The sequence below is a fragment of the Crocuta crocuta genome, unplaced genomic scaffold, assembly GCF_008692635.1.
Source record: "Crocuta crocuta isolate KB4526 unplaced genomic scaffold, BGI_CrCroc_1.0 scaffold26, whole genome shotgun sequence".
NCBI classification, from domain to species: Eukaryota; Metazoa; Chordata; class Mammalia; order Carnivora; family Hyaenidae; genus Crocuta; species Crocuta crocuta.
Window position 1 is genome coordinate 12,898,481 of NW_027532249.1, and position 15,060 is coordinate 12,913,540.

The following is a 15,060-nucleotide window of genomic DNA, read 5'->3' on the forward strand; positions in this document are numbered from 1 at the left end:
CCTTGGGAATACATACATTATCAGGAAATTATTAGGAACTGGTAGGAGGACAGAGGTATAGATAATGAGCAGGCTGCACAGAAATGAACATTAACTGTCTTACTACTCAAATGATGGTCCATAAACTAGGGGCATCTTCATCAACTGAAGGCTACACTGAACTGAAGGCTTTTAGAAATACGGAATTTCAGCCCCCAAATCAATTGAATCAGAACTTTTTCTGTTTTTAATGTTTATTTTTGATAGAGGGAGGGTGAGAGAGAGAATGTGAGTAGTGAAGGAGCAGAGAGAGAAGGGGACAGAGAATCCAAAGTAGGCTCTGTGCTGACAGCAGAGAGCGTGATGCAGGGCTCAAATTCATGAACCGTGAGATCATGATGGGAGCCAAAGTCACACATTTAACTGACTGAGGCAGAATTTTCATTATAAAGTTTCCACAGGTGTGTCCTATGCATGTAAAAGTCTGATCACCATTGTCTTGCAACATCCAAGAGTTCTGATAATCAGGGATGAAGTTCAGGCTGGAGATACAAATTAAAGCCATGGTTTTAGAGATCACCTAGGCTAAAGGAGAAAGTATCCATATGAAGAGTACACCAAGGGTAAGCCCTGATACACTCCAACATGTAATGACTCAGTACAGAAAGAGGCAGCTGAGACCTAGAAAGTATAACTAGTGGCACAGAAGTAAAACCAGGTGAGCTTAGTATCCTGTCAAGATATGAGCCTCTTTCAGAGGTTGCATTTGTCTTACATGCGGCTGAAATATTGAGTTAGATGAAGATAGAGGTTTGTCTTGGAGGTTTTTGATGACTTTTAGAAAAGCAATTTCAGTCTACGGCCATACCACCCTGAACGCGCCCGATCTCATCTGATCTCGGAAGCTAAGCAGGGTCGGGCCTGGTTAGTACTTGGATGGGAGAAAAGCAATTTCAGTGGAGTTTGAAGAGTGAAATACAGGTGATAAAACAAGTGTAGACAGTTCATTCAAGCAGCTTTTATGTGAAATAAATCTGACAGTAGCTGGAGATGCATCAGAGGAGAATTTTGTTTTGTTTTTAAGATAATTTGTATGCTTACTAAAAAATCCCATAGAGAGAAATTGATGATTTAAGTTTGGAGATAACTGAAATTATCTTGTGATAATTGTGATGAGTGAAATTCTTGAGAAAGTGAGAGATGGGATCCAGACTACAACGAAGAGGAACTTGCCTTGGCAAGAAGCAACAATACTTCTAACTGGAAGAAAAGCTAAGGATGACCTCTGGTTTTCTCAAAGTAGGAAATAGTAGCAGAGAGTGATCTGAAAGAGAGCCTGTAAAAATTTCAGAGAGAAAGAAGAAGGAATGAAGTTGTTGAGTTTATCAGAGAACCATAATACAATCTCTCCTACAAAATCAGTGTAGGGTAATTTTGTGACCAGAATTTAGTGTAAAAATAATCCGTTAAACTGTGTGATTTTCTTCAGGTACATGAAGTAATGCAGAAGTTCCTGGTGTTGGAGAAGAACTAGCATAATTCTTGAACTTCCTCAGAACGTCCCTATGTTCACGAGTATATTAGCGTTGCATAATACACGGGTTCCAGCCGTGGCAAAGTGCGCAATAACTGGATTTGACATCTTCAAATCCACCTCTTACCGGAAACTGCCTCCTGGACCAGGTCTAAACGCCCTCAGCAGTCGCAAGACACACCTCCAACCGCCAGGGGCCGCAGTGGCATTCCGCGCGGCCGGAAGGAAGTTCGGCCCAGCGCGGCCCGGCGTTTCCGCCTTGCGTCCGCAGCGCTCCTCGCGCTCTTTACGTCGGTACCCAGGGAGTAGGCGTTTCCGGCCATTCATACTCCTAGGCTCTTTGGACTTGAGCTTCCAGATTTTGTGCGCTATCCGACCGAAAGAGTGCCGGCACCGCTAGGATGAAGCTCGTAAGGTGAGGAGGTGACCCAGCCGCCTCGGGGCTGTGACTATTTTAGCCGGGAGCGGGAGGCTGGGCTGCCCAGTTTGGAGGCGCGAAAGCCGCGTGCGCGCGCGGCCTGTAACGGCCTCCCGCGCCCGCTGCTCCCGCCCCATCTTGGCCGAGCCGCCGGGAGCCATCGCTGGGGCCTAGGCTTCAGACTGAATTGCGCGCGGATCCCGTGTATCTTCCAAGAAGTTGACTTAAAGACTTAGCAGTTTCGGCCCATCTAGTGTCTTAAGAGGTCTTAAAGGTGCAGCGCCAGGCTTCCAAGCTGTTTCGGTTACTTGAAGATTTTCATTTCATTAGAACTTGTGCTTTTAGTCTAGGTTACTTTTTTGGCCCCTCTCAGCCCTCAGGAACCGGCAAATATAACTAAGTGTGCGCTCCCTGAGAACGTGGGAAACACAAAAATTTTATGCGTTGAGTTAAATTAATGTGCTTTTTTAAAATGTACTTAGAAGCTGCAGGACTTTATCTGGAAATAATGAAATGCATTTCCGAAATGTTTTAAATCAGGATTAATCAGGATTGGACTTATGATTTCATTACTTTTTTTAAGTTTATTTATGATAACTTATTAGATTTAAGATTACTCAACTAAGATTTCCTTTCAACATAGTTCTTTAATTCCGGGAAAAAAAATCTCCCAACTTCAGGCAGAATCATTTTCCGTATTTGTGGCTGATTTACGTAGGTAATCGTATTGTTTTATTTCTGCGTTTAAACTTGACGGTTAGTTGAACCTATTGGTTTACTGATTTGAGTAATTCATTCTAAACTACTTGCAAAGAGATTTGGTTTTGGTGTTTTGCCCTGAGTCAGAGAGCCTGGAACACAAAGTTTCTAATTAAGTTAGCAGTTATAAATGTAGCAGCTAGTCCTTTGTCTGAATCAAAGTTTGTCAATTGCGTTCTGTTATTGGGCACCTGTTAACACTGGCACTGGTAATGATTTTTTTTTCCCCCCAAGGCAGAATGCTTGCCTCTTTGGACTTTTCTGTTTTGTGAAGACAGACAAGTAGCTAATTTCTAGTATGGTTGAAATATAAAACCCTCCGTATGTGTTTAGAGTGGAATTTATAGAGAGAAGGCGTTTAAGGTTAACTTTCAGTCCTTTTTTCTTTGGAAAACACCTCAGAATTTAAAGTATATTTTCACAGTTTCTGAATATCTGCTAGTCTGAATCTATTTATAGTTAAATTTTGTTTAAATATTCTTTGGAATAAGTTTATCTTATTTAACGATACTGTGGGTTGTGACAGTTTTTCTGAAAAATTTAAAGGCTGTACTGAATCTTATTCTGTGTGTTAGATTGTAGAAATAAAACTTTTTTTACTGGAGAATGTATTTTTGTGCCAAGAAATTGGTTTACATTTTTAGTTGACATATTTCTCTACAGGGGTTGGTGGCACCTTATTGTCACCCTACCTAAAAATTTGGATGTTGTCGTTTGATATCTTTCTCTCTTAATAAGCGGATAAATTGCCAGGTTTTCACAATTTTATCTACCTCATAAAAGTAGTTCTCATTATCCGTTTTTCTTTGGTTTTTGAATTTTGATAGTGTAGATTTGGGTACTGAAGGATACTGTGTCAATTGGATATTTAGGTTTCAGTAAGTAAAAAAGGATTCATTAGAAAAGAATTAAAATCTATTTGGTTCCTGGGCTGGGATAACTATTTTTCCTGCCACAATACCTTTGCTACCATTCCAGTCACACAACTGAGCTGTAAAGACTCCTTTCTTTTTCCACCCAAGATTTTTTAATTTTACCTCTTGAGGTAACTATCTCATGGTATGAAATCCGTGCATATTTGCCAATTTTGAAAAATTTACACACCTGTGTAACTCAAACCCCTGTTGAGATATGGAACATTACCAAAACTTATTTCCCTCAAGCCCTTCCCAGTCAGTCTTGTGTTCTCATAATCCCCCTAGCAATCAGTTTCTTCTACCATTGCTTAGTTTTGGTTGCAGTAGAATTTTATATATGTATTTGGAATCATACAGTATGCATTCTTGTGTAGAATGTCTTTTACGCAGTATATTTTTGAAATTCATCCACATTGTGGTTTCTATCAGTAATTGAATTTTATTAGATTGGTCCATTGTATGTTTAAACGTTACATGTTTTGGGGGCCCCTGGCTGGCTCAGTTGGTACTGAGGTTGTAAATTTGAGCCTCCATGTTAGGTGTAGAGATTGTTTAATCTTAAAAATTTTAAACTTACATATGTATTTTCTTTAAAATTGCTTTGAACATTCTTGTGCAAGTCTTTTTTCATTCTGAGAGTGGATATTTAGGTGTGGAGTTGCTGGATCATAGCATGCAGTATACTTTGGTTCTATAAGAAAATACCAGATCAAGCAGTTGTATACCATTTTACACTCCCACCAACAGTATATTAGAATTCCAATTGCTTCACAACCTTAACAGCATTTGTGGTCGGTTTAATTTTAGCCATTACAGTGCTTGTGTAGTAGTGTCTTTTTATGGTTTTAATTTGCATTTTCTTTTCATTTTTTTAAAGCTTTTTAAATTTATTTTGAGAGAGAGAGAGAGTGTGTGTGTGTGTATGTGAGAGAGGGGGCGGGGGAGGAGGTAGAGAGAGGTAGAGAGAATCCCGGGCACTGTCAGTTGCAGAGCCCAATGTGGGTCTGGAACTCACAAACCGTGAGATCAGGACCTGAGCCGAAGTTGGAGGCTTAACTGACTGAGCCACCCAGGATCCCTTTGCATTTTCCTAATGACTAATGATGTTGAACACTTTTTCATCTGCTTTTGGCTATTCATGATTCTTTGTGAAGTGTTTCGATTTAGTTGTGTTGTTTTATTATTGAATTGTAGCATACCGGTCCTTTGTCAGGTATAATTATTCCCAGTTTGACTTGCTTGTTCATTTCCTTAATGTTTTTTGGTGGTAGGAGTTTATTTTCAGGAAGTTTTAATTCACCAGCTTTTCCTTTTATGGTGATTATCTGTGTACTGTCAAAAAAATTTTTTTGCCTACCCTCAAACCATAAAGTTATTCTCCTGTTTTCCTCTTAAAGCTTTATGGTTTTACTTTTATGTTTAGGCCCATGATCTGTCTTGAACTAATTTTAGTAAGTGGAATGAATTAAGGGTCCAGTTTCATTTTTTTTCTACATAGATTTCTAGTTATTCTGTATTCTTAAGGAATATAAATCCCTTTACCATGGATTTCATCATTTGTTGAAAAAATGGTTTTTCTTTGCCCATTGGAGTGCTTTGACAGTCCCATTGGCACCTTTTGTAGAAGATTACGTTATATATACACGGCGACACACTTATAATGTATATTTAGTATATAAATAGAGAGCAGTTGGGGAAGAGGGACATCGGGGGACAAACAGAATCTCAGGCAGGCTCCACACTAAACCTGTTGTGATCACCACAACCCTGGGATCATGACCTCATCCAAAAGCAAGAGTTGGATGCTCAACCGACTAAGCCACCCAGCCATCCCAAAATTAACTATATAAATGTGGGTCCATTCCTAGACTCTATTCTGTTTCAATGATGTATTTGTTGTTCTGTGTCTTGATAACTGTAACTTTAACTTGTGTATTGCTCTAGGCATCTAATTGGGCTTCTGGTGTGAATGTGACCCTGGTACTCCGTTGATAAAAATTCTTCAGTAGCTCTTTAGCAGCCTGGGCTCTCCATGAAAGGAAACTACCTAACTCTCTACTCATTTTCTGGGACTTAATTCTCCATTGGTAGTGTAGCTGTAATTTCTCTGTACATTGTGCTATTTCTTACTCCCAAATCTTTGCTCTTGTTACTTTTTCCTGCATGTTTCCAATTTTTCAGACTTCTTACTAGAAGTCCACTAAGCTCCGACTCCCTCCTACCCATGCTGCATTATATTTCTGGTGAAAGCCTGTGCATATATCCACTACATTTTAAATTTAGTTACCTTTAAAATAAAATGTCTTTTATGTGTCCTTTCTATTAGAGTTTGAGCTCCATAGGGGCCTAGTTATACTCCTTTTTAATCCTCATTGCCATGCACAGGAGCTACCACAGAATATATAATGATAAATATTATTAAAGAAACATTCTTGGACTTGGCAAAATGTATTTTGGTTCCTTCAGAAGCCATTTTGCTTACTTTGGTTTTTCTTTTACTTCCATATGGTAGGTGGTTAGATTACTAAAATGTTTTATTTTTACTTTAATACTATTTTCAAAAATGATTTAGACTTCTATAAAAACTAAATGTTATTACTGAGTGGGACAGTTAATTATTTTTTTTAATTCTGTAAACTCTGCACCCAAAATGAGGCTCTAACTCATGACCCAGAGATCAAGAGTTGAATGTTCTGCCTACTGAGCCAGCCAGGTGCCCCCAAAATGAAATTTTTTTTTTTAAACCAAAGTTTGATAATGGAAAGAAACTATTAGATGAAATTCTAGGCTAATATAGTTACAAGTGATTATTAAATGTAGAGCTAAGTTAAAGAATTCTTATCCAGGGCGCCTGGGTGGCTTAGTTAAGCGTCCGACTTTCGCTTAGGTCATGATCTCGCAGTTCGTGGGTTCGGGCCCGCATCGGGCTCTGTGCTAACTGCCAGCTCAGAGCCTGGAGCCTGTTTCAGTCTGTGACTCCCTCTCTCTCTGACCCTCCCCTGCTCACGCTGTCTCTCTCTCTCTCCTAGAAATTAAAAAAAAAAAAAAGAATTCTTATCCTCTGAAATAAAGCATTAACAATTTATTGAGAGAGACTTTCTTTCCTTGACAGCAAATAACAAGGATTCAGGGGCGCCTGGATGGCTTAGTCGGTTAAGCGTCCGACTTTCGCTTAGGTCATGATCTCGCGGTTCGTGGGTTCGAGCCCCGTGTCGGGCTCTGTGCTGACTGCCAGCTCAGAGCCTGGAGCCTGTTTCAGAGTCTGTGACTCCCTCTTTCTCTGACCCTCCCCTGCTCATGCTGTCTCTCTCTCTCTCTCCTAGAAATAAATTTTAAAAATTTAAAAAAAAAAATTAAAAAAAAAAAAAAACAAGGATTCAACATAATGGATCTTTATATAAGGACAGATTAACTTTTTAAATTTTGGGACTTGATATGTCCCAAACCAAATATCCCCCTTTTCCATGGCTGGCAGTGCCACTGAAAAAGTGGTATTTTAAGATTATCTTCTTTTTTTAGTCATTGAAACATTTCAGTCTACTGTTAATCTAGTGTCTGTGACCTCCCAGGATTAGATGTAAAGGTCTTGACAGGGCACCTAGGTGGTTCAGTCAGTTAAGCGTCCAGCTTCGTCTCAGGTCATGATCTCCCAGCTCGTGAGCTCAGGCCCTGTGTTGGGCTCTATGCTGACAGCTCAGACACCTTATAGCCTGCTTCAGATTCTTTGTCTCCCTTTCTTTGCCCTTCTCCCACTCGCAGTCTCTCTCTCAAAAATAAACATTAAAAAAAATTTTTTTTAAGATGTAATGGTCTTGATTCCTACCCTAAGCAGTAGTCAAATGGAGAAAAAGGTGATCATACATGTACCATTCAGTGTGATACTATGGTAGGGTATACAAAGTCTGTCTTATAGATTAGAAATTTTGGATATGGACTGCATTACTGGATTCTATTGCAGGATTATTGTTCATTATCCTGCATGTGGTTGTGGTATTGTGATTAGGAGAATGTCCTCATTAGAAAATGCATGATGAAGATGAAATGGAAGTATAAATTGTGTGGGGACATACCCGCATAAATGGGAACATTTTTTTTTATTTTTAATGTTTATTTATTTTGAGAGAGAGCATGAGCGGGGGGAGGGGAGAGAGAGAGGGGGAGAGAGAGAGAGAAAATCCCAAGCAGGCTCCATCCTGTGAGCACAGAGCCTGACATGGGGCTCAGTCTCATGAAATGCAAAATCATGAGCAGAGCCAAAAATAAAGGCAGATTTCTACCTCATGTTGCATGGAAGAGAGATGAATTCCAGGTAGATTAAAACTCGAAATAGAAAACTGGAAGAAATAAGACTTTTTACGGTCTTGGGGTGGGAATATCATCTTAAACAGATTAATACCTTAGAGAGATTCAGAAATTTAACAACATAAAAATGAAAACCACAAACATGAATGGCTGTGGCAAACTGGTAGAAAATTACAAAAACTTTTGACCTAATTGAACATATGTGAATAATGTGAAGAGGCAATTCATAGAAGAAATTCAAATTCTCTATCTTCATGAAAAGATGTTTAATCTCACAAATAATAAGGAAAAACACATTGTCTTTTTTTTACCTGTAGAACTGACAAAAATTTAGAAGATTGGTTACAATTAGTGTTGCTAAGGATTTGCATAAATGGATTTATGATTTCTAAATGTCTTTAAACTGCTAAATGAGAACTACCAGGTACAGAAGTTAATTTATGGCTCAGTTTACATAAAAGCATTTCATGTCTATGCTTATGAACGCAGGTAAAATGGTCTAAAGAATCTTCCCATTTACATGGAGTGGGGGTTAGATAGAGAGACTTTTAGTGTTTATATGTATAGGAAGCATGTAATTTTTTACTAGGTACTATAATTTGTGTTTCTATCCATTTTAGTGAGATATAGTTGACATAATTCTATATAAGTTTAGGGTATATAGCATAATGACTTGGTTTACATATATTGCAAAATGATTACCACAGTAAGTTTGGTTAACATACAACATCTCATATGGACACTAAAAAAGAGGGGGGGAAGGGTTTTTTTCCTTGTGATGAGAACTTTAGGATCTACTCTCTTAGCAAGTTTCAAATGTACTGTATAGCAGTGTTAACTATAGTCATGTTGTATATCACAGAACTAATACTTAATTTACCTTATAACTAGAAGCTTGTACCTTTTTACCACCTTCATATAATTTCTTGAATTCAGTTTTTATGAATTATAGTGACTTTCTTAAATTTTTGTTTTAACATTTATTGGAGATAGAGCATGGGNGAGCCCAATGCGGGGCTTGAACCCACAGCCATGAGATCATGACCTGAGTTGAAGTCAGATGCCCAGCCGACTGAGCCACCTGGGTGCCTCAGAAATGACTTTCTGACCTGTATGCATGGATTGGAGATTAAGCAGTTTAATGGCTTAGAGAATCAGAAATATCCAAATAACAGTTTCTGGTATTATGTTCCTTCATAAATATTAAAGGTGTGATTCAAAAAAGCTGAAATTGTTATGCAGATTATTATTAGGAATTGATGCAGGTAGCCTCTACAGCAGATTTTGAACATCTAGAAATTTCACTCTTTCACTTAAAAAAATATTTTAAAGTGTTAAAAGGTGAACATTTATGGTTTTATTTCCACTGTTTTCATAGATTTTTGATGAAATTGAGTCATGAAACTGTAACCATCGAATTAAAGAATGGAACACAGGTCCATGGAACAATCACAGGTATGGATATCAGATGGCGTTATAACACTTTTTTTTATAACACTTTTTTCCACCCTTTCCACCTTTTAGACCAGGAAGTTCTTGAAGATAGAGGATGGGACTTTAATGTTTGATTACCTTGGGTGAAAATATATGTGAGAAATGGAAAATATATGTGAGAAATATGTTCTTTCAGTCTTTTTTCTTATGTGTCTAACTCTTGGCTTTAATGATATTGTATGTGTAGTTTTATATTTAAGGCACTGTGATTCTTCACTCATGGTATGTGTTCCCCCCAAAATTGCAAAACTTCAAAACAGTTTCTGGGCCAAATGAATGAAAATGCTATCTTAGCATGGGATCCCAGTCTCTGAAATATTTAAATTTTAAGTTTATAAAGAATTTTTTTAATCTATACAGTTTTTTTTTAGAGAGAGCACACAAGCAGAGGCGAGGGGCAGGGGTGAGAGAGAGAGAGAATCTTAAGCTCCACATTCAGTATGGAGCCCAGTGTGGGGCTCAATCTTAAGACCCTGGGATCATGACCTGAGTCGAAATCAAGTCAGATGCTCAACTGACCAAACCACCCGGGAGCCCCTTTAATGTGTAGATCCAGCATCTGAGTAAACCAAGAGAAATATATGGTATTAAGCTGATCATATTTGAATATACTCATATTTGCAACACCAATTGATTTGAAAGGAAATCAGTACAGTATACCGTTTCAATACCGTACGATCATTGACCATATCTGAGGAAGGGCAATTGCTGTTCTGTTAAAACTCCAAAATAAGGATTTAGTTTGCTCTCTCGTGAGCTCTATGTTAGATGTGGTGGTTTTTAGGAACTCAAAATCTAGTGATGGGTGACACACAAACATAAAGCAAGGTTTGCCTAACATAGTAGGTACTTAATAAATGTCCCTGGGGGAAGATTTTCAGTTCACTGGGTGGGCAAAATTTACTAAAATCTATTCCATTCTCCTCAGCAACACTAGTTACAAGTTTCTTGTATCCTGTATGAGTATGTGTTTTAGTCCTCTCAACAAGGATATTGAGGATTGAGTTAAAATGTTTTAGCAAGTGGTTCCTGACATGTAGAAAGAGCTTATACATCTAATTTTTTCCTCTCCCTTGATGGATCAAAATCTCCAAGAAGATGGAATATATCAAAAGTATATTAATTTTGGAAAAGAAGAACATCTCTTCTTTCCTAAAACAAGGAGGAAGAAGGAAAAGATTAGTAACAAAATTAATAAATTTGAGACAGATGTTGGGAAAGTTGAGAAAATTCATGTTTTCTGGCCTAACTGCCTAGGGTCAGAAATTAACTAGATCTTGGGGTGCCTGGGTGACTGAGTCAGTTAAGCATCCAACTCTTGGTTTCAGCTCACATCATGATCTCACAGTTCATGGGTCCCCGTTCCGCATCAAGCTCTGTGCTGACAGCGTGGAGCCTTTTTGGGATTCTCTGTTTGTCTCTTACCCACCCTTGCTCGCTAGCTTTCTCAAAAAAAATAAACTTTTAATAAAAATTAACTACATCTTTAGGTATCCCATTTGTTCAGCTATATTGGTAAAGGCTCCAATAATTGGGTATTTCTACTATGTTGCCATATTTTTCATTCTAGAAAAGTTTTTATTTCGTGAAATCTCATACTGGAAACAGTGGGGAAAATTGTTTGAGGCAGACCATTTAAAACTTGTACAACTTGGTAGTTAAAGTATTAACAAAAACAGTAACATTCCTTTTCAAAAAAGTTGTTAAAAAGATGTTAAATTCATAATAAAAAATACTGTGGTACAAATAGAACTTTATATAAGACAGGGATGAATATAATTTAGTGGAATGGGGTATAAGGAAGTAATAGAGACAGAGAACATGCAGTAAACATTACTCACCCTGAGATGAGAATACCTGGGCACAGTGAGAGTGAGTCATGAATACCACTCGCGTTCCTTCAGAGCTTGTTGCGTTCACATCTATAAGCATATCTAACTGTGCACAACATTAATGTGCTGGAGATAATCTCTGAAGGAAGGATTTCTGGTTTACACTGACATTCACCCACTTAGCAATTGTATTAAATTATGTCATAGAAATGTGACTGTGGCAGAACAGACAGCACTCTTGTGTTCTGGTATTTACTGTGGCCTGATTAACTGGTTGCCTTCTTTATCGTGCTAATAATTGCTCTCTTTTTTCCTCTAGGTGTAGATGTCAGCATGAATACACATCTTAAAGCTGTGAAAATGACTTTGAAGAATAGAGAACCAGTACAACTGGAAACACTGAGTATCCGAGGAAATAACATCCGATATTTTATTCTGCCAGACAGCTTACCTCTGGATACGCTACTTGTGGATGTTGAACCGAAGGTGAAATCTAAGAAAAGGGAAGCTGGTAAGTTTGAAAGATTATAAACATTTTTGTGAATGTGTATTTAAACTTTGATCCGCTACTCAAAATATAAACATTTGTGAATGCCACAGATTTTTTTATTTTGTTTTAATTCTCTGTACTTGTTGTGCGTGCATATAGTATTTATAATAGTTTTTAGTGTTGATATTAGAGACTGATGCTATTCTTCTTGTCTCTTTGCATGGCCTAGTCCCACATCCTTTACACACTTTGGAAGATTGGAGATTTGACTTCTTTATTCCTGTTCTGAAATTTCTTAATGACTTGACATGGGGTCTTTTGCCTGCTCTCCGTATTTTTTCCTCCATTTTGTTGTTTTGGCTATTTGGTAGACCCCTTAAATATGGGTATTTTTGCTTTTTCAAGCTAAGAAATAAACTTGTGTAGCCTTGGTAAATGTCTTCTCTTTTACTTTGTTCTTCCTGGAATTCTTTTTTTTTTATTTTAATGTTTGTTTATTTGGGGGGAGGTGCAGAGAGGGAAGCATAGAAACTAAAGCAGGCTCCAGGCTCCAAGCTGTCAGCACAGAGCCCAACACGGGCTCAAACAGTGAGATCATGACCTGAGCCAGTCAGATGCTTAACTGACCGAGCCACTGAGGCGCCCCTCTTTCTCCCTTGAATAATTGGGTGTTCTGACTGATTGTCTAAGTCTTTTATTTTTCTGTTTTTTTATTCTATTTTCTGAGAAATATTTTTTATTTTTATCTTCCAGTTTAGCATATAGTTAATCTTAGGCTTCCTCTGGTAATTTATAATACAATCATGTTTTCTTTCAGGGATGTAAGGAAAATACTGGATAGGATATTAAGTCATAGGATATTGGAGTTTTTTCTTTTTCTTAAGTTTTATTTTGTACTCGACATTGTTTTCTTGGGTTTCTCTTTTTATTTGCCTTTTTTTCCTTTTTTTAGTTTTTATTTTTTTAGTTTAATTCCAGTAAGTTAACATACAATGTTATATTAGCTTCAGGTGTACAGTACAGTGATTCAGCAGTTCCATATGTTGCTTGGTGGTCATCATGACAAATTCACACCTTAATTCCATCACCTATTTCACCCCTTCTTCCATCCCCCATTCCTTTGATAACCACCTATTTATTTTTGAGAGGGAGAGAGAATCCCAGGCAGGCTTCCCACTGTCAGTGCAGAGCCCAGTGCCGGGCTTGAACTCAAGATCCAGGAGCTCATGAGCTGAAGTCAGTTAACAGACTGACCCACCCAGGTGTCCCTGGTCATCTATTATTTAACAAGAATCCTGAAAAGAGAAGTTCTGGGAAAGGAGGCTGGAGTTGGTGGGTCTCACCATAGGGTGGCTCAAAGTGAAATGCCTCTTCACTGAGGAGACCCAAAATTTCATGATCTAGAGTGGTTTCTGGAACTTGCTTTTTTTTCTTTCTTTCTTTTTTTTCTCTCCTCCTCTTCTTCTTCTTCTTCTTCTTCTTCTTCTTCTTCTTCCCTTCATGAAAAGATTCTAGTCATCTAGTGTGGGGGACATATGCCTGGTAGCCAGCATTATAGGAGCAAAGCAGGAGAGAGAGGCTGGGTGTTTTGTAGACCCTCACTTAATATAGGGTCTTGATTTTGAAGCTTTTTTGCCTTCTGCCCACACTAGGAAATATACTTTGTGTCATGACCCATTCGTTTATATAACTGAAACAAAAATCTCAGGATTACTGAGTTCTAATACATATAAATACCCATATGTTTCCTCTTTCAGTTCAGAAAAAAAAAAAATTAGGTTGTAGCCTATAGCTTGAAAAAATGCTAAATTAATCCCTTTTCCCTTCCCCTTAGTTTTGTGCCTCTTGCTGCTAACCACTTTGCGTATATTTTCATATATGAAGACTTTCTGCTTCAGTGTCTTTAGGTTTACTTTACTTTTTCTCTCCTATGTACCTGTCCAGGAAATAATCATTAGCTTTGCAAGGTGTGGAAGAGAAGACTCGCCAGTCTTCTGTTCCAAATGATTGTCAACCAGTTTGTTTTCGGCCCCCTGCCTTATCTCACCCTTGGCTTCTAAGGTCCTAGGTCTTCTAGGAGTTATTCTTACTTTACCAAACATTTACAGTTCTTAGTCTACTTTCTGAAATTTTTCAACTGCTGTGTTCCCTCCCTCCATCTTTCTTTTTTATGGGTATTTATCATTTTTACTCCTTTCCAGTCATAAGTAGTATTTCAGAAGGAATGGGAGATAAATGTGTTGAATCTGCCTTGTTTTAACAGAAGTCCTAGACTTAACTCTCTTTCTTTGAATGCTAAGGTTGGCAGCAGGGGTAGACAGACGTTTAGAATGTGACTGACTTGAACTTCATGTCAGGATTTTTTTAGTATTCATCACTCTCTGAAGGTCGAAAAAGTTCATTTGAGAAATGAGTTTTTGTTGCTATAATATTCAAGTAGGGTTAGGATGACCAGCTGACAGGAATATTGCTATAAGGGTTAATTAAGGTACTTGGTTACGATTGGATCAAGTGACATAAGATTCTGGAGTCATAAGATCGTTTGATGTCATGTATTTTAGATTTTCCTGGCTTTGAATTAACTTGCTTGGATTTATACAGCAAAAAAAAAATCTGGCACATGGTGTTCATGTTCTGTTCCACTGATATGATATCTCCTCCATCTTGTGTAAGGTTTAGATCATTTGGATTTTATTTTGTGGTGAAGTTGAGACATGATAAAAAAAATATTTTCAAACCTGGTGAATTTCTCAAATCACATGAAACAAAAATTATCTTTGCAGGCCAGCAGCTTTGGGTTCTGCTTCATAATGTGTTGGGAGAGATGACCGCGAGGTCATATTTGAGAGAAGCTGGGTTGAAGTTTCTTTCCTCTAGATGTAGTTTGTGGTGGCCCAGGTAACATCATTGCAGAAAAGATTTAACCTTGATTTGTTTTTCTTTTTTCTTAGTTGCAGGAAGAGGCCGAGGCCGAGGAAGAGGAAGAGGACGTGGTCGGGGTAGAGGAAGAGGGGGTCCAAGGCGATAATATCTCTCAAGATTACTATTTCAAAGTGACACGTGATTTGGAATATTTTTTGTACAGGTTTTGTTTGTTTATGTCAGTTTTTAATAAACATAATTGTAGGACACAGTTGTCTGTTTGACTGTCAAATTTTAATAGTTCATATAGATTGATGATATTTACATAGTAGGATCTAAGCATTACTACTAGGTAATCAATCCCAAGACTAATTTCATTCTTAAGTCAAGCTTTTAATTTTTGAACTAAAATTTTTGTATGAATGTATGTAGAATATATACCTATTTGACATGCACTGAATATGCATTTTATT

At 37.8% G+C, this 15,060-nt stretch overlaps 1 protein-coding gene across 2 annotated transcripts; it reads left to right on the plus strand.

Annotated features, from left to right (window-relative positions):
• Window positions 1-1,793: 1,793 nt before the first annotated feature.
• SNRPD1 (small nuclear ribonucleoprotein D1 polypeptide) lies at window positions 1,794-14,854 on the plus strand. 2 transcript variants are annotated; one of them, XM_077778227.1, is made up of 4 exons: window positions 1,794-1,928; window positions 9,288-9,364; window positions 11,555-11,746; window positions 14,677-14,854. In XM_077778227.1, the coding sequence occupies exons 1-4, from the start codon at window positions 1,915-1,917 to the stop codon at window positions 14,751-14,753; spliced, it is 360 nt and encodes a 119-aa protein (XP_077634353.1). In that variant the 5' UTR covers window positions 1,794-1,914; the 3' UTR covers window positions 14,754-14,854. The 2 variants fall into 2 exon arrangements, with proteins under 2 accessions (XP_077634353.1, XP_077634354.1); XM_077778228.1 differs by lacking the exon at window positions 1,794-1,928 and adding an exon at window positions 2,083-2,205.
• Window positions 14,855-15,060: the final 206 nt, after the last annotated feature.